The sequence below is a fragment of the Aedes aegypti genome, chromosome 3 (assembly GCF_002204515.2).
Source record: "Aedes aegypti strain LVP_AGWG chromosome 3, AaegL5.0 Primary Assembly, whole genome shotgun sequence".
Lineage (NCBI taxonomy): Eukaryota > Metazoa > Arthropoda > Insecta > Diptera > Culicidae > Aedes > Aedes aegypti.
The window spans coordinates 31,582,966-31,602,004 of record NC_035109.1 but is presented as its reverse complement, the minus strand read 5'-3'; the positions used below and the strand labels follow the sequence as shown (position 1 = coordinate 31,602,004).

At 40.9% G+C, this 19,039-nt stretch overlaps 1 protein-coding gene across 1 annotated transcript; it reads right to left on the bottom strand.

Annotated features, from left to right (window-relative positions):
* Nucleotides 1-2,970: 2,970 nt before the first annotated feature.
* LOC5567821 (NADH dehydrogenase [ubiquinone] 1 beta subcomplex subunit 8, mitochondrial) lies at nt 2,971-14,483 on the bottom strand. Its single transcript, XM_001657677.2, has 3 exons — nt 14,309-14,483; nt 13,893-14,116; nt 2,971-3,436 (listed from the first exon to the last, which is right to left on the bottom strand). The coding sequence occupies exons 1-3, from the start codon at nt 14,394-14,396 to the stop codon at nt 3,224-3,226; spliced, it is 525 nt and encodes a 174-aa protein (XP_001657727.1). The 5' UTR covers nt 14,397-14,483; the 3' UTR covers nt 2,971-3,223.
* Nucleotides 14,484-19,039: the final 4,556 nt, after the last annotated feature.

The following is a 19,039-nucleotide window of genomic DNA, read 5'->3' as shown; positions in this document are numbered from 1 at the left end:
TAAATGTATTCACTAACCTTAAAACTTACACAAACTAACATAGTTTTTAAAATTAATACAATATTTAAAATGTAAACAATGTAAAAAAAGAAAAGATTACGGCTCTGTTATGCCCTATGGTACCTGAGCCTCCCAAATAAACGAGTTAAGTAAAAAAAATAGTTGAAAAAGTGACTTTTTGACGAAAAAACTGACTTTAGTTGAAATGGCTTAAAAAAAGAGATTTTAAAGTGACTGGCTTAGAAAAAGTGACCAAGTCACTAAAAATTGACTCGCTACCAGCCTTGCAATGTGCAATATGGACTAGTATATAGGAGCTACTGAACAGCTTTGCCGAAGGCGCCATCTTTCTAAGTGGTCAGGATCCTGAGATATTAAAAAAACAGTTTCGATGCTCACTAGCGCCGCCTGGTGGCAGAATTCCGCATTTCAATGACGACCACATGTTAGGCCTTAATCTACTAAACAATTTTGCTGGACACCATGACCCTCTGTTTTGAATACTTTTTGAGATATTGATCATTTATAAAAACGGTTGTTGGTGGTGGTTGGTCCCTAGTGATAAATCCTACCTCCGTTCTGGTCACGATCTTCAGATTATCGTGATTCGTCAACATTCGTATTGATAAAGTGGGAGGACAGAAGTAAAATTTGAAAGAAACGAATGCCAGAACAGGTATCCACCGGCGACGCCAAACGGACCAACGTAATGTGGTGTAATTTGGAATTTGTGGATTGAATACTGACACCTATATTTTTTTTGCCAAGCATCAATATGGATGACTCTCGAGGATTGCTTAACGTAAAAGGGGCTATTGCTTAACGTAAAAGGGGCTATGATTTACTGGGTAAATCCATCACATTGGGGTTATGACTTTGTGTCTAGTCAAGAATAGGGTCTGATTGGTATGGTAGAATGCAATAGAGTTCGGAATTGATAGACATACTTTGAGGAAAGAAGTTTTCAACGTAAGGCAGCAGCACCTTGGAACTTGGAGGGCGCAGATCTGGAGAGTTGGGCAGCTGTTCATGCTGGGTTACATTATGTAGAAAGTGGAATCTGTTTTGCCGCGCACAAATTATGGGAAGTATTTGAAAATGGCTTCTTGTTTAGATTGTGTAACGCAAGAGAGCATTTTTAGCTCTGCGTTATATTAGGAGGTTATTATAGTGCAGGGTCTACTGATGACTGTGTAGGTATTTTAAGGGTGATTGAATGAAAGTTTTGTTGAGGGCAGTTATTGTTGAATTTTAGCATTTCGTAATTGTTTTGAAATGTTTGTCGTACAATGAGAAAGAATTTTGGGGTATTTGTTTGGTTATTATTTGCGCTTTTGCACTAGTAAATGTTTTATTTAATAGAGATACTTTGTGTTAGGGAAGTGTAGGAGGATAAATTATAATTTATTAGAATTTTCTGATAGAGGCAGAGTTCACATGTTACTTAGGTATTGGAAAGCAAATGAGAACCACATTAAATAATAGATAAACACTAATGCTCATATTTTTATATTTTCATTTCATCGCGGTCCTCATTGCCCGAGCGGAGACGATAAAACTCGAGTTGGATATAATCGACGCAACTACGATACGGAAAAGAAACAGATGAGAAACTATCGATACATTTATTTAACTATAAAAACCACGTTTTAACGTAATAACTTTATTTATTTCTTCTCGTTTCAGCAATCCAACAGCCAAACCATCTCTACTATCTTTTTCATTTCCTCTTCGTTACATTTATAGTCCCTCTGGTACTGAATCGAATGACGCATTCCGCTTTTTATCAGCGTTGTCTTTGCTGTACGTTGAGCATGGTGTCGGAGGTGGTGTGCTGTGTAAAACATCTGATGTGCTACACGGCACGCTACTTCCGGCATTTTGTTGGCGCGCGGGATGGGCAGTGCTGGTGATGATGTGGAGGGCGCTATTCGGTTTAGTGCCAGAGGGACTATATCTATTTAATGTATCTGAAACTTGTGGGACCGCTTTAAATACCGGCGCCTGCTTGTGGAAGATCCCGGTGTGCTAAACGGTATAGGACATGTTAACGGGGGAGGCTTGGTAGGTCCTCACCTAGCCCGTGTCTAGATAGGCGGACGGATGTCTGCCAGGGTGTGGATCGAGCAATTACAATTACAATTGATCATTTATAAAAACGGTTGTTAGTCTAAATTTCGGTCGTAAAAAAGGGGTCATGAAAAATAAAGGTCGTAAAAAGAGGTTGGAGTGTGCTTGTACAATTGACTGTTTAATTGAATGATAATTTAAATCAAAATTTAAAACTCAAATTAAGTTGCTTCCAGTACATTCATGTTTTGGAGCATTAATCGTATTACTTACAAGTCTTCGCTATTTCCCTATACCTACCCAAACCCTTCCTATCCTTTCCGTTGTTGTTCATGCGGTTTGCACAGACAATTACGACCATTACCTATCCCTGCCTCTCGGCTTTGGACAGACTTGCGCTCTTATTGCCCCACCAAATGCTGCAAAGTGCAAATGAAATAATTCTTGACTTCCCCTGGGTATAGAGTATCATCGTACCTGCCACACGATATACGAATGCGAAAATAACAACTTTGGGAAAGAAAGCTCTCAGTTAATAACTGTGGAAGTGCTCATAAGAACATCAATCTGAGTAGCCGGCTCTGTCCCAGTGAGGACATTAATGCCAAGAAGAAGAAGAAGAAGAATACTCAGTTCTCATAGTTAATATGTATCCGGCGTAGTAATTTCCTCCGTTGTTGTCATCCTGTGCGCCTGTGTCCTCGCGTCATTCCGATATTCGTCGTAGTGCTTCTTCCACCTTTCGATCACCCCACGCCCGTCCGTCAAGTTGCTTCCTTCCTTGCGACACAAAGCCTTTCCGGCATACTTATCATTGGAAAAAATACATTATACAGAATAGAAGATAGAAGATAGAAGTCATAGAGGTATTCAGGATCTTTAGTTACAACACATCGTCCATTCAGTTTTCTTCCAATTTATTTACATAATAATCTTAGCATCACGGCAGAACGACATACAATAGATTGCGCTCCTCCAGACACCCCTACAATGTAATTCAAACAACCGTCCAAATGACATGCTGCACTATCGGAAACAATCAGAATGCGTTGTGTTGGTTAACGATGGTTAATTTAGCTTAGAAGTCGATTCAAGAGATTTACGGCGCACTTGAATCCACAACACAAACGGCTCCCGGATCCACTTCCGTTGTTCACTTGCTCTCGAATGTGTAGTGAGGGCCATCACGGGGATACTGTTTGGCCATAACCGGTCGGAACATTTTGTAGTCTTCCAGCCAATAGTACAAGGCAAAGCACCCGGTCATAACGCCGATGAACGACAGCCAGTAGAACTTCATTGAGAAACGGAGCGGCTCAGCGGAACCGAAACGGTCCTCGCCCCACAGGGGAGTATCGGCGTGGAGCTGGAACGAGAAAATCAATTATTTTATGTATCATTTATCAAGGGCTGGTAACAGGTCTTTATTTCAATACAAGTATGTCTCTATCTTTAATTAAAGGTCTCTAAAGTCTATATTTTTTATGGAACTTCTTTCAACCAAAATGGTTTTCAAAGTCATGATTTTCTCCCTTCTTGCAGTAACTTCTTTTTAGAAATACCTTACCAAAAATTTCCACTGCGATTGCCCTGATAATTTTCCGAAATGCTATTCCAGGAAGTATTTTTTCCATCAATTCCAGTATTCTACCGATTTTTTCAGTAGTTGCTCTAGCAAATCATCCAAAGATTTCAACAGGACATCTTCCAAGTACATCTCCAAGGACTTATTACTGAGTTTAAGAAAAGAAAAAAAGAAAAGAGTTTTCAGAAACCCCCACAAGAATTCCTCATGGAGTTCCTACGTCGACTGTTCCAGTTATTTCTCTATCCATTTCCATATGAATTCTTTCGTGAATTCATATAAACGGTTTATCTAAGGAATTGCTGCAAAATTCATCCAGGGAGTACTCCTGGATATGTATTAACCTTTATGTACCCGACCTCCGACTATGCTTTTTCAAATAGCCGTCATTTCGTCTATTTCGAATTGACTTTAAAGAGGTACCAGTTATTTCACATAAATGGACAATGCTGAATTCGGAATGATATTTCTGGTTTCCGGGGTACTGGGGTCACGAGGGTAATTTTGGAAACGTGATTATTGGAGTGACGAACCATTCATAGTTTGTTTGAAAAAACAAAACCAATGATAGAAGTTTGAAAAAAAAAGTTCAAAACATATTTCAATCTTCTTAATTTAATGCAGTTCGATGTAAATAAGTGAAAGAGTCATGAAATTTAATTTAAAAAAGTACAGTCAACTTTCGTTCGTTGCACTAAACCCGTAGCCCACCTAGTGAAAGACTTTCACTAATCGGGCTAAGTTTTGAGCTGTCAAACAACCGATTACAATAGAAATTAAGCGCTACCAACATTGACAAATTACGGTTTATGTCAAAAAGTGACGTTTGCCTTCGTTTTAGGTGGGCTACAGCCCACTTAACGGGAGCCCAATTAAAACGAAGTGCAATTAAACGTAGTGCAACGAACGAAATTCGACTGTATAGGATATCTCTAAGAAAACGTAACCCGTACGTCGACATTCATGATATCGAACTAGGTTATTTTTAGTAATGACGGAAAAAGATACGTTCATGTATATTAAAATAATTTTAAACAGATTAAGGGTTTATGCCGACACTTGCAGTGACGAACTATCCATAGTTTGTTTGAAAAATACAAAAACGTAACGTTGTCTCGATACAAATGTGTAAACGAGCATAAAACGAGTTCACCAGTTCGTAATCCATCCTCGACTGAACTCGAATATCTCTGCACTCGCACAACGTGGACCGGATACGTTTGACCATGATTCCATCGCTTGCTCCACAGGAATATGGAACATAATCAAAGGAGCACAAACTACTGCGCTGTCCAGCAAAGCACCGCCGATGACAAAAAAAACCAAACACGATTGCACTCAACGACAGTGCCACTTAACAAACAAAATTCAAACTAATTTGATCCCTATCAGGTAGATTTTAGCCATCTAAAATTATTTTCCGAAAAACCTCATAAACAAGTTCATAATGTTCTTTATATAAATAAGTACTCTAGAAATGTCAGTAGTGACATCTAGGGAACAATATTTACGTGGCAGGCGCCATTGTTGTGCAAACATAAAAGATCACCAGCACTTGTGCAGGTGTGTGTTAGTCCCAAGCAGTCATCTGGTTGGTTCCTTGTGTAAGTGCAGCTGATCTGGCGATACTGGAGTAGCAACCACTGGCGGCCAATCAAGCTCAAGCTCAATTTGTCGCGTCATCTATATGTTTGATCAGAGGCGTCGAGTCCACATGTGCAACATGTGCACTGCACAGGTGCAAGCTCGTTCATCCTAGCTGTAGGTGGCTGTATGTACTATTTTTAAAGTACAATTCGATAATTTTCTTAATAAAAAAATTTATTTCTTTTCAACTACCTCTCATTAATAGCTTGCAACGGAATTTTCATCTAGAAAAATATATCTGTTGTTAAATTTTTGCTATGCAAATAAAATGAAAATGCTGTTTCGTGCGACGCACGATCTGGGACCTAAGTTTTTCTTTGCGCTCATCGCGATGCATGCTACGCAACACTTTGTTCCACGCTACACTTCGTTGCTGTGACGTTGAAAACCAACGCGTGCACTCTCATCGGGAAACGCGCTGCGTTGTATCGTACACGCAGTTCTGTCTATGTGGTAGAAAGCATTTTGAACTGCAAATGCGAGTGTGTAAGTAGCCAAAGCGTAAACTCTGGCCCGTGCACTATGGGCGGTTTTCATACAGACTGGCGGCCAAAAATATTTTTTCCATCTCATGTCGTATTTATGAGTTTTACGATACGAATTTGATGTTTTATTTTCAAAAACAAGTTTTCGAGACTAACTTTTGAATAGGGCCTATAGCGAAATATTAAACTTTGTTACTTATAATGCATATAAGCCATTTATGCGATTAACGTTGTGCAAACCATTATAAATATTAAAACTTACATAGAAATGATGATTTGAATGATTTAGCGAAATTCAGTTATTTTGTGAATTAGTTTTTAGCTGTTTTCAATAGAAAATGGTTAAAAATATTGGAAAAATTCAAAAAGCCTTAAATCAAAAAAGTGCAAATTTGTGCAACTAAATTCTTCACGATCATTTAGTTTACATCTCAAAGTACCCTTGGAACTGAATTTAAGCCTGGGACAACTTGGGACAAAAAAGTACTCGATGTGTTAACTATAAGCTTATTCGATTTTTTTAACCGCTTTATAAAAAAACATCATCAAAGCCACTATTTTGAACCTTTTTTTAATTTTTTTTATTGTTTCTAGGAAGCCTTTTTTGTAAGCTTTCAAATGGTGTAAAAACATTTTACGTAAGTATTATAGAAAAAAAGTTATATTCATTTGAGTAAACCATAGTTTTTGTTAATAAAAACAAGTTTTTCTCCATAGGCTCAACTTTGGCACCTCATATCTGAGTGTGCAATGCAAATCATGCCCTAATATTTTGGGGATTTCTTAGCAGACATGTTTACAATGAAATGGCGAACAAGAATTGAAATTTGGGGCACATCACTTTTTTGATTATTGGCCACCTGATAAGCCATAGTGCCGTGCACAGTCTTGCTACATCAATCAACTCGATCAGTGCAAGCGTGGATGAGAGAGATAAGAGAAAAATCAATCTACGGGAGAGATATATTTCGCTTGCTCTTTTTTTACCCTAGCGCCTTCAGCATTACCACGCTTGGGGTATGAAAGCTGGTTAGGAGCGATTTTTCCGATTTTTCAGGCGGCTGTCGATAGGAAGTTTTTTCAAGCTTAGCACTCAGTACACGCGCTGTTATTTTCTGTACAGTACTGGTTAAAAATCTCGCTTTTATCATACAGTATTAGCGCGGTGATACTTGCAAGCGATAGTCAATCAGATGACAACCTGAAAATTAACTCAAGAGCGGTTGTACCATCATCGCCAGCACTTGTGGTGTGTTTTAAAAGCGAGCATGTTTCTCGATGCGTGCACTCAGTACACGATGCTACCGATCTTTTTATTCTGTGTAAAGATATGTAAGCAATGATTACAGCAATATTGCGCATTTCTTGCACCACTGGACTATCGCAGAAGTTTTTACAAGTGCGGAAACGCTAATGAAAGTGCGTATTTGCATCTAATCGGGTAGGTGTCTTCGAGGGACTTATTCTTCGCACATCAAAGAATAAGTGCTCTAAAGACACCAACATAACTTGATTTGAAGCTATCCCGAACTGTTATTCACACTTTCGCACTTATGAGACCGCACTTCGAAGTCCAGTGGTCAAAGAAATACCCAATATTAGCTAGGCTAGGGCCTAAAATTATTTTCATACTCAATTCAACAATTTTACCATAATGATGACTAATCGTTAAAATTGAAAAAATGTTTGTTGAGTTGATAAATTAAACTAAACAACTCGATTAGTCTTAAATATTTTGAATCAACTGAAAGATCAGAAGAAAATTGTATTCGAAAACGACGGTCAGTGACCACTGGTTTATTAACTAAAAAAAATGGTTTGAACCCAAGTAACCTAATAATGACAAACATAAAATGACACTAAATTATAAGTGCACAGGTTGATAATTAGACCACGCGACGCCTCTGTGTTTGATTCGTATTCTTTAGCACATAAAAACTTAGTTCTGTGGCCAATTTAGCACATAAAGTTCGTTTAAGACAAACAATTTTATAATTATCATAACTGAAAATAAAATTTTTTTTTACAGAAATTTGTTCAGTAACATTATAGCCAATATGATTTTCGTTCACTAAGTGGTATTTTTTTATAAACTTTTATGGATTTCTGGAAATACTGATTATTCTACTGTGGTCGAATTTTTGTCGCACCTTTATCTACAATAATGTTGGATGGCAACCGAAGGACTACCCATAGCAACCTAGGATAACATATTGTAGTAGGCTTAGATATTAGAGCAATAAAAATTTCTTCACTTCCACTATTACTCCCAACATAACCAGACGTATTTCAATAGGTTATGGGCCCAGCACGGAAGTAGTTTATTTGAAGAAACGTTTGGTCAAGTTCTGCGGAAGAAGTCAAGATGAGCGACGAAAAACTCTGGCTGTTCAACGGTGAACACTTCGGCAACTGGAAATTCAGGATTGAAGTGCTGATGGAAGACAGGGGCTTGCTGGAGTGCCTGGAAACGGCAATTGCGGGGAAACGACCACGAAAATCTCGGACTGGCCGGAACGGTGTGTCTGTGAAGTCTGTCTCCAAGGGAAGCAATCAAAGCAACCATTCGACGACGGTGGAGAGCGACGAGCGTCTCTTCCACTGGAGATCATTCATTCGGACGTGTGTAGTCCGTTTACGCAGAAGACGTGGGACAAGAAGCGGTCATTCGTCACGTTCATTGACGACTTTAGGAATTTCACAGTCGTGTACCTCCTGGAGTCCAAGGATGAGGTGCAATCGAAGTTTGAAGAATACTGTGCACGGGTGACGGCGTTTTTTGGAACTCGATTGTCCCGACTGAGGTGCGACAACGGCGGAGAATATACTGGAAACTCGCTCCGTAAGTTTTGCCGCACTCAAGGGATCAACGTCGAAGCAACCATTCCATACAGCCCACAACAAAACGGAGTGGCTGAGCGGATGGACCGCACGCTGTTGGAGAAGGCCCGTTCGATGGTACACGAAGCTGGACTGCACAAATCCATGTGGGGCGAGGCGGTGTTGACTGCTGCCTATCTATGCAACCGGAGCCCTACATCTGCGCTGAAAGAGAAGAAGACACCGTATGAGATATGGTATGGACGAAAACCCAACATCGACAAAGTGCGAGTCTTCGGTTCGGTGCAACATACCTGGGTGCCAAAAGAGAAACGTGTTAAGTTGGACCCCAAATCGGAGAAGAATGTGATGGTTGGTTACACTGCGAACGGCTATAGAATCTGGGACCTACGTAATCGGAGAGTAACGGTTGCGAAAGACGTGGTGTTCGACGAGCAGAAAGATGGTTCCGTTGCTGCGCCGAATGATGCCAAGCAGGAAGCTCCAGTGGTGGGCCAACCCAATATTGCCCCCCAGCCTGAAAAGGCAGCACCAGATGTGAATGAAAAACACATAACTGACGACGACGAGGATGACGACACCACGCTCCCTTCGCAACCTGAACGTGTCGACTGCCCTGCAGAAGCGACCACGAGGCGCAGCGAACGGGAGCGCAAACTCCCCGGTAAGTTCCTTGATTTTATTACCGGCTCTCGAGCATCTACTGCTACGGAATGTTCTACAGGTGTTTCTAAGGACCATGACGATGCGACTATGGCGTTTGCGTTGAATGCTGAGAAGTTCGTGGAGAACCTGCCGACCACGATCGATGGGTTGCAACGGCGAAGCGACTGGTAACACTGGAAGAAGGCCATCATCAGCGAGATGGAGTCGTTGCAGAAGAATGAGATGTAGGAGCTCCTTCCGAAGCCACCCAATAAGAACATCGTCGACTGTAAATGGGTGTTCAAGCACTGACTAAACTGACGTGGTGGCTAGAGCATTTTGCTTCATGAATAATAGCCAAATATTTGAATGAAAATACGTTGGAACACTAACTCCACCTGGTGGTTTTTGTAAAGAAACACTTTGACGGACAAATCTTTAGCACTCCGAGGAAAAACTACACATGTTCGGGTAAAAATACGAGGAATATATTTAATCATATTTGGGAAATAGAGAATACAAAAATCTAAGTTTTCCTTTACGAAATAAAATTTTCTTGACTCAAATATATTGCTTTAGAATCAGACTTACATGATTGTCGATAGTTTTGACAAAACAAAAATGCATCATACGAAATTGATTTAGTTTATTTTAGGGCCCTATTTTATAAGTCGATTCGATCAAAAACGACTCGACTGGAGCCACTGTCGACCAAAAAATCTCGCTCGACTTGGCCCTATCACTCGAGTTTATCGACAGCTGTCACTCTATGTGACTGGATTACTATGGAAGTCGACGGGTGACATCTGAAATATGCATGCTTACTTTGATCGACAATGACCTCAGACGAGTCACGTGAATTCGCTCGAATTACAAAATAGACCCCTTAGATTTAGTATTTAACTCATACCTTACTAGTTTGAAACCAGTGTGTATTGTTTGGTTTGAGCAGTTTTGCACAGTATTGCTGTAGCAACTAATTACCTCACAAAATCGACCCATATTCAACTTTTTCGCGATATTACAAATTTAGAGACAACGGAAAGGTATTTGGTTGTGCAATGTTTGTGTTTATATTTTGACTGATGAAGATGCTCGTTGTATAGGGTTCGTTCAAATATTACGTAACGCAAAATTGGGCAATTTTAGACCCCTTCCCTCCCCTACGTAACAGCTTTTGTATGGGAAATTTTAAATTTTTGTTTGGACCGTAACACTATGTAAGACCCCCTCCCTCCCCCTGATGCGTTACGTAATATTTGAACGATCCCATAAATCTCACCTTCGTACTCTTGACGTTGCATCAGTTTGACATTTGCGACCACTCATCATTTGAATTAACCGTTGCATATTTTCGGTTACCTTCTGCAATCAAGAGTCACGTCAGTTTAGTCAGTGGTTCAAGATCAAGCGAGATGAAGCTGGCAACGTCGACCGGTACAAAGTCCGCCTGGTCGCAAAGGGCTTTTCACAACGGAAGGGTTACGACTACGACGAGACGTACGCACCGGTAGCGAAGGGGACCACGATGCGTGTGCTGTTGGCGGTAGTGAACCAGATGGGATACATCCTACACCAAATGGACGTCAAAACCGCGTTCCTCAATGGACAACTGAAGGAGGAGATATTCATGCGACAACCCGAAGGATTCGAGTCTGGTGGTCCTAGCCTTGTGTGTCGCCTGAAGAAGCCCCTCTACGGATTGAAGCAGGCTCCCCGGAGCTGGAATTCGGAGTTTCACAAGTTCGTAATCCAGCTGGGCTTCCGACGTTCCAATCTAGATAGCTGTCTTTATTGGTGGAGCGATGGGAAGATCGTTGTGTATCTCCTGCTATATGTGGACGACATAATTCTGGTCTCAAACCGGATGGACGTGATAGCCGAAATGAAGAAGAAGCTGTCAACAAGATTCGAAATGACTGACGTCGGCTTATTGAAGATGTTCCTCGGCCTCAAGATCAACCGAGATGAAACGAAAGGAACGATGAAGATCAGCCAGTCGAAGTACGTTGACGACCTCCTGCAGCGCACAGTCGACTTTTTTTGCAAAAAAATGTCTTTAAATTCAATATCTCTGGATGCCGCTGGAATAAAATCGATCTTTTAACTGCAAAAGAAAGATTTTTTTATGGGCAAAACGATAGTGAGGTGAGAGTTCACTGCACGTTGTTTTTTCGTACGATTTTGGCCTATTAAAGGTCATTTTACCCTATTTTCAATGGAAGTGACGCATTCATAAATCAATATCTCTGGATTCCGCTGGAATAAAATCGATCTTTTTACCGCAGCGGTTTGGCATGGCAAATTGCAAACCTGCACCGACGCCACTGGAACCGAACCTGAAGCTAGAACGCCGCGAAGATGAAGCAGTCCGAACCATATCGAGAGCTGATAGGATGCTTGACGTACCTGGCACTGTCGTCAAGGCTGGATATAAGTGCTGCGGTCAACTTCTTCAGCAAGTACCAATCTGCACCGACAAGTGAACATTGGAGTCACCTGAAGCGCATTCTCCGCTACTTGAAGGGTACTGTGAACCACGGTCTGACATTCCGGAGGAACGAAGGATCGGCGCCACTAGTTGGATATGCTGACGCTAATAGGAGGAACGACCCGGCCGACCGCCGGTCCACCTCGGGTAACGTGTTTCAAGTGTTTGATGGTACAGTTTCCTGGATGACTCGCAAGCAAAGCACCGTTGCCCTCTCTTCAACTGAAGCTGAGTATGTTTCGCTCAGCCACGCTGTGCGTGAAGCAATCTGGCTGCGAAACCTTATCCTCGAACTTGGAATAAAGCTGGATCAACCCGTAGTCTTGCATCTGCTCTGCCCAGGAGCCACGTGACCACAAAAGGGTGAAGCACGTGGACATCCGGTATAATTTCATTCGTGAGAAGCTACAAGATGGTACGTTCAAGATCCAGTACATTCCGACAAATGAGCAGTTGGCAGACCTGTTCACCATAGGATTGTCACGTGGACCATTCGAGATGCTCCCAAGTAAGTTAGGATTATTCGGTTGAGCAGGGGTGTTGGATGGCTACCGAAGGACTACCCATAGCAACCTAGGATAACATATTGTAGTAGGCTTAGACATTAGAGCAATAAAATTTTCTTCGCTTCCACTATTACTCCCAACATAACCAGACGTGTTTCAATAAATAACACTACACCCGATTCTGTTTTTGCACGGGGGATGCGTACCGTGCAAAAAAAGTTTGCAGTTCAAAATTTCAAAAACCGTGCAAAAAAAGTAACACCAATTCTCGACGTTTCATGCAAAAATAAGGTTTCGGTAAAAAATTTTGTATGGAAACTTTTTTTGCACGGCCGTGTAAATAAAATCCGTGCAAAAACAGAATCGGGTGTATACCTAATACCATCAGTAAATCCTTAACTGAAAGTATACATAAAAAATTCAAGCAACACTTTGAATCAAGATTTTGCAATCGAAGAAATTTTTTGGGCATTAGACAAAAGAGGAAACACTTCTGTAGGTCCCAATAATATAAGCTACGCTATGCTACGCCATCTACCGTACCAGATAAACCGCACTCTGCTGGAAGGATTCAACCGGATCTGGAGCACTGGAACTTGTACCACTATCCTGGAAATAAGGATTCATCGTTCTCGTACCGTTGCCGAAATTGCTTTTTCCATAGTAATTCCTATACAAACTTTGATGGGCTTTGATGCAGTCTCAGTTTTCATCCGAATGAGCTCAAATTCAAGGAGAACACTTAAAATTTCATCTAGGTAGAATCGAAAAAGTGAACAAAAACATTTTTTTTAACCACTCTAATGCATATATGTCGGAAAAGCAAACACCCTGGATTACCTGCAATAAAGATAAATCAACAAGAAATTCCAGAATTGCAATGCACGCGAATCCTGGGAGTGCAGGTTGGCAAGTGTCTTAATCTTAAAAAGCACGCTGTTGAAATTAGCAAAATATTGTTAACTTTATGAAGACGGTTGGCAATCGACTGAATGGTGGGACAGAAGAAATACTACTGCGAATAAAGCTGTTCTACTCCCAAAAATGTTATTTGGAATAGGTCCTACAGGTTCTGGTAGCTGCACCAACCCTAAAAGTCTTCAACCTCTGTACCACGCTGCCATCCGCAACGCATCAAGTTTTTCCCCTCGAGTCCATATACTCATAGATTGTAGAGCATATGCAAATCAGAGAACAGACTGTGAATTAGCAAATACAGTAGGGGAAATTTTAAGCTACAATGAACAAAAAGAGGAGAAACTACTGATATTTATTAAAAAATACGGAACTAATTAGGAAAATTTAAAATTGCACGCCATTAATTCTAAGAATAAAATTTATTCTTAACTTTATTTAATAAAGTTTTCTTTTTTGTTGTGCAAATGACCATAATGGTTAAACCCAGTAAAAACAATTAAAAAATAAAACAAAAAATTCCTAGTTTCATTCCCTGGAAAAAATTGATATCGTGATTCCTGTCACGATTATTTTTGTTTTCCTAATTCCTCTTTCCAGTTCTCGTTTGGTATCTTTTGTTCAAGCATAAGCTCTCATAAAGTTCCTATTTCAAAGGCACTCAGTCGGTACCAGCCCTGGTTATGGGAATTCCGTATCGCACTTACCGGGTCATGAAGATTTCTCTTCAATTCTGGAAAATCGTACGGATAGTAGGGATCGCGTGCTTCTACGGGAACATCCGCCAGCTTCGGATAGTCTCCAATTCCGGTGCCATCGTTCGGATAAGCCTGATATTCCGAAGGATGCAGACCGTATTTCCTGGCCGCCGCCTCGCGCTCCTTGTCTGTTTCCGGATACTTTGCCGGTTTGAAGTCTTTGTTCCAGCCGTCTGATTGAGGGAAATAGAATTAATAAAAATATGTAGGTAAACAAGTCTAAGATGTTGATTGAATCTCAATGACAGCACTATACGACAGATAGCGATGTTACGTAAAGCAAATCGTCGGAAAAGCAGATTTTCGTAGTGACATCCACTGGTGAAATGAAGACGCTCTAACTTTTAATATTATCCGATACTTACGGGCATTTCGCGTGGCCAGAGCGAACAATGCCGGATTTTTGGAGGAAATTTTGGTGGCTAATTTTAATCCTTTGATGAGCGCTGCCATTTTTCGGAACACACACCAGTCGACGGTCGGGGAGGACTCAAAAGTTCTTCCTTCTTTTTCGGGTTCAGGTTCGCAGATCACTGTCAAAATAAAACGAAAACGAGGAGAAAGCAAACCACGCGAAATAATTTAGTACAATTGGCCTATGCAGCTAAGCGTAGATTTAAAAGGATTCAGCATTGTGTACACTTATGCACACGTCAACCAAAATCTACTCAATTAGGCTGTGAACCGTTTCATCAGTTTCGTTTAACATTTCGATAGTTATTTTCCCCTCAAATGATTAAATTGAACATCGTAGTCGACCCATTTGAGCTTTGACAGTCGAGTAGTTATTTCAGAACAAGGTTGACAAATGGATAGTTATTCTCAAATTCACGGGAGCAGAAAATAACTTTCGAACTGTCAAGTTTAACCATGCTCCAGAGCAGGGTTATTTCTATCGAGCTGTCGAATTTTAACTAAAAGTTAAACGAGCTGGTGAAACGGTTCACAGCTAGAGTTCAAAAAGTTTCTCTTGCAAACCATCGGGTTCATTTTTAATTTAAACATCTACACGGTTAAATAATTAAATACTAAAAATCTTAAAAGCCATACTAAAACGATATTCGATCTATTCACTCCATGGGGTGCATATCTTCGGTTTAAGCATTCCAAAGTATAAATCGAATTTATTAATCGTAATGCATATTATTCTTTAATTTTTATACTGCGGTATGTTTTTGTTTACTTTCAACATTTCAAAGAAAAATATGAAATCAATCAAAGTCAATCAAATGAAACGAAGTAATGAATGTTCTTTATGTAGAATAATAACTAGATCGTGTTATAATCTATAACAATTTCATACTTTGTGGAGCGCTTTGGAAGCCACGGTTATCCTACGGATTATAGCAAAACCTGCTGCTGGAATCGCCAACCTCCTACGATCTTCTCGATTGTTTCTGGTTGATTCAAAAGGCAATTCTCGGGTCGCTTGTTGATTACATTTTCCTGCCACGAATGAGCTGTTGGGTAGCTGGGAAAACGAAAAATAGGCTTTTGGAATGGAGTTGATTGGAACGGTGCTAGATACACGTTATTTTGGAACTTACCACTTGTCCGCACATGAGGAGTCTAAAGTTCTCCTTTTCGCTGCAAAAGGAATTTTCATTCCGCAAGTACATGCTGATTGTGCACAAAATCAACAATTCTTCAATTTAAACTTATAACTACAACTACGTACTCAAAAGAAACACCAAATCAAAGTTAAAACTCGTGAATTTGAAGACACTTGAAAATTGTTCCTCGCCGAGAACGAAGGGAACCACATTTGAAGCAGACAAAAATAACCAAGACCCAAGTGTAACATCAGTCAACGTAAATGCACTACCACATATAATTTACGGAAATTCATGGGAAGGTATAAAGGAATATGATTTGCAAGGATTAAGAATCACATATGTGGTGGAAGTCATATATATCACCCTAACTAGTATTTTCATGTTTCTCCGTGTACGATCGGTCAGTGCACGTAGTCTACCTAAAGGAGCTATTTGTATTGCCCAACAACGATTTGGATTTTCGTGAGAATGGATGCATGTCATGTTCGCTCTGGCCCATTGGATTCTGTGAGGGCGATTAATTGCAGTGGATCATGCGGCCGAATATTTCATTTCGTTTGCGTGGGAATGACGAAATCCCAATTCTCATCGTGGTTATTCAAAATTGGTTTATTTTGGTTCTGCGACTCGTGTCGTTTGAATTTCGTACCCAGAAATCCATGATCGAGAAAAAATCATTATGAAAGCTTTACGTGAGCTTATTATTAGAACCGATTCGATGGACACACGACTAGGGAATTATGGCGAAAATCTCAGGAAGATCAATAAAACGCTACTTGAATCGCACCAACAGGCGAAATCAAACAATTCGCCTCATACTTTTGTGCAAAGGATAAATGAGATGAATTTCGACGATTCTATCGATGATCCTATCAACCGATCAAGACCGTGTGAAGATACTTCGTTTTTCGAAGTTCTCGATGAAGTAAATAGCACGATTGCACTCCTTCCGGAAAAATTCGTTGTAGGGTCTAACAAGCGAGTGCGAATAGTAACGAATCCGTCGTCTGAATCAAGCAGCAGAAATATTCCTCGAAACGATATCTCCTCTCCTGCCACCCCCGATAGACAAATGAATCAGGCAACCAAAAGGAAGTCACCAGCTAGTAATTTATCCCACAGAACCGTAAATCGCACCGAGTCCAGTGGCGATAGAATTGTATTCGCTAACAACGGAGCTAACTCAACTGCTCTTCCAAGTAGTTTGAAGCGGCCGAATTCAATATCGCTGAAAGTTACTAATGATATGCAGGTTTCTAATGACTTGGAGTCATTTTACGTAACACCCTTTACACCCGATCAAAACGAGGAAGAAGTGAAACAATATGTGATCGAGATTTCCAATGCTCAGCCTTCGATGGTAAAAGTGACCAAGCTAGTGCCACGAGGAAAGAACGCTGAGGACCTTTCCTTTGTATCGTTCAAAGTGTCGGTTTGCAAAACTGTTTCGAGCGTAGTAGGTGACCCATGGTATTGGCCGGAAGGAATCACTGTTCGCACATTTGAACCCACTACAAAAAACGGTTCAGCTGCACGTCTTCCTGTCTCCAAGTAAAAAGTCACGCAGCATCGGGACACATTACGTTCCCTGTATTACCAGGTAAGCCCAAGAACGGTATATGTCCCGCCGAAGCCTTAATAGATGCTGCACCAAAATTGAATGAAGGTTCGTTTTTGCAGTACCACACCACCAACCGACCACACACTTCGACCGATTTGTTGATAGATGAAAATGATGACCACTTTGCAAACCACTTGGCTGCACTTCCTGTTTCCTCAGGTAATTTAAGCATGGATATATGTCTTGCCGAAGCCGAACAAGATGCTGCACCATTTTTGAATGAAGGCCTACTTTTGCAGTTTGAAGTTGTTCAGTCTGTTCCCGACTCTCCGACATGCCACTTGGCCGCACTTCCTGTTTCTCCAGGTGAGTTGAAGAGTGGTATATGTCTTGCCGAAGCCGTGAAAGATTCTACGCGTAAATTGAATGGAGGTTTACATTTTCAGCGCGATGACATCTCCGCTGCAATCACCAGTGAACCCACTAGCTCCTGTGATGATCGAGTGCTGCTATTTTATTTCCAAAATGTTGGAGGAATGAATACGACACTGGCCAAGTACCTGTTGGCCTGCAGTGACGCCACTTATGATGTGATCGCCTTGGTTGAAACCTGGCTCAGCGACAATACTCTGTCTCAGCAAATCTTCGGGCCCACATATTCAGTATTCCGCTGCGACCGTTCTGTATCCAACAGCGTTAAACTTTCTGGGGGTGGAGTAGTTTTGGCGATTAATTCACGTTACAGATCTCGTATTATTTGTCCTCCGACTGGTAACATCGTCGAGCAAGTATGGGTGGCGGTCACATTCATGGATTGGACGTTATATATATGTGTAGTGTACTTTCCACCTGATCGTATCAACGATCCAGTACTTATTAACGCCCATCTAGAATCCATCTCATGGGTATTCAATGAAATGAACATTAACGACAACATCATGGTACTTGGCGATTTCAATATTCCTACCGTGAAATGGAAACGAAACGGTTCTGGCTTCTTCCATCCGGATTCTTGTCAATCTTCTATCAGCAATATTTCCTGCGAGCTGCTGGATGGGTACAGTACCGCCGGATTAGTTCAAATTAATGGAGTGGCCAACAGTAACGGCCGACTGTTGGATCTAGCATTTGCGAGTAAAGAGTTACTAACCATTGTTGGCATAGCTGAAGCTCCGGCACCTTTAGTGAAATACTGCCAACATCATCCTCATCTGCAGCTCACTATTCAAGCGTCGATTCGAAGTTCGAACGACAAAGTCGAGGATTTTTTTTATGACTACAACAATGCAAACTATGAGTGTATGAATCGATTGTTATGCAATATAAACTGGAATGCTCTTCTACCCAATCGAGATGTTAATGACGCAGCGGTTGTATTCTCCAATATCATGCTGTACTCTATTGATCAGTACGTTCCAAAGAAGATCGTGAAAGGTCCGAAGCATCCAGCATGGTCCAATTCAAAGTTGAGAAAGCTGAAAAGCAAAAAACGACGTGCCCTAAGAGATTATACGAGACATCGCACTTTGTTGAACAAACGACGATACGTTACGATTAACAACAACTATAAGCGTATGAATGAAAAACTCTACTTAATCCACCAAACTGAAATTCAACGTAAATTGAAAGCTAACCCTAAGAGCTTCTGGCAGCATGTAAATGAACAGCGTAAGGATTCGGGCATTCCTTCTACCATGGTGTTAGACGATGTTGAGGCATCATCAATTGAAGATATTGCAGAACTTTTTCGCGTGCATTTCTGTAGCGTATTCGTCGATGAACAGCTATCGGATGAAGAAGTTTTCATGGCTGCTTCTAATATCTCGCAGCGATTAGCTTTTGACCAAATGCAGAAGTTTCTAGTCAACTTGTCGAAACGATCGGTAATAATTTGAAAATCTCTACGGATCCTGGTCCTGATGGTATACCGTCTATCGTGCTCAGAAAATGCATATCCTCAATCGCACAGCCATTAGCGC

What these genes read in the sequence shown, in the direction of transcription:
- LOC5567821 (XM_001657677.2), bottom strand. Translation starts at nt 14,396, where the DNA reads ATGGCAGCGCTCATCAAAGGATTAAAATTAGCCACCAAAATTTCCTCC. An exon ending in TCTGGCCACGCGAAATGCCC is followed by an intron (nt 14,117 to 14,308) that starts GTAAGTATCGGA and finishes TCCCTCAATCAG; the next exon opens with ACGGCTGGAACAAAGACTTC. An exon ending in AGAGAAATCTTCATGACCCG is followed by an intron (nt 3,437 to 13,892) that starts GTAAGTGCGATA and finishes TTCTCGTTCCAG; the next exon opens with CTCCACGCCGATACTCCCCT.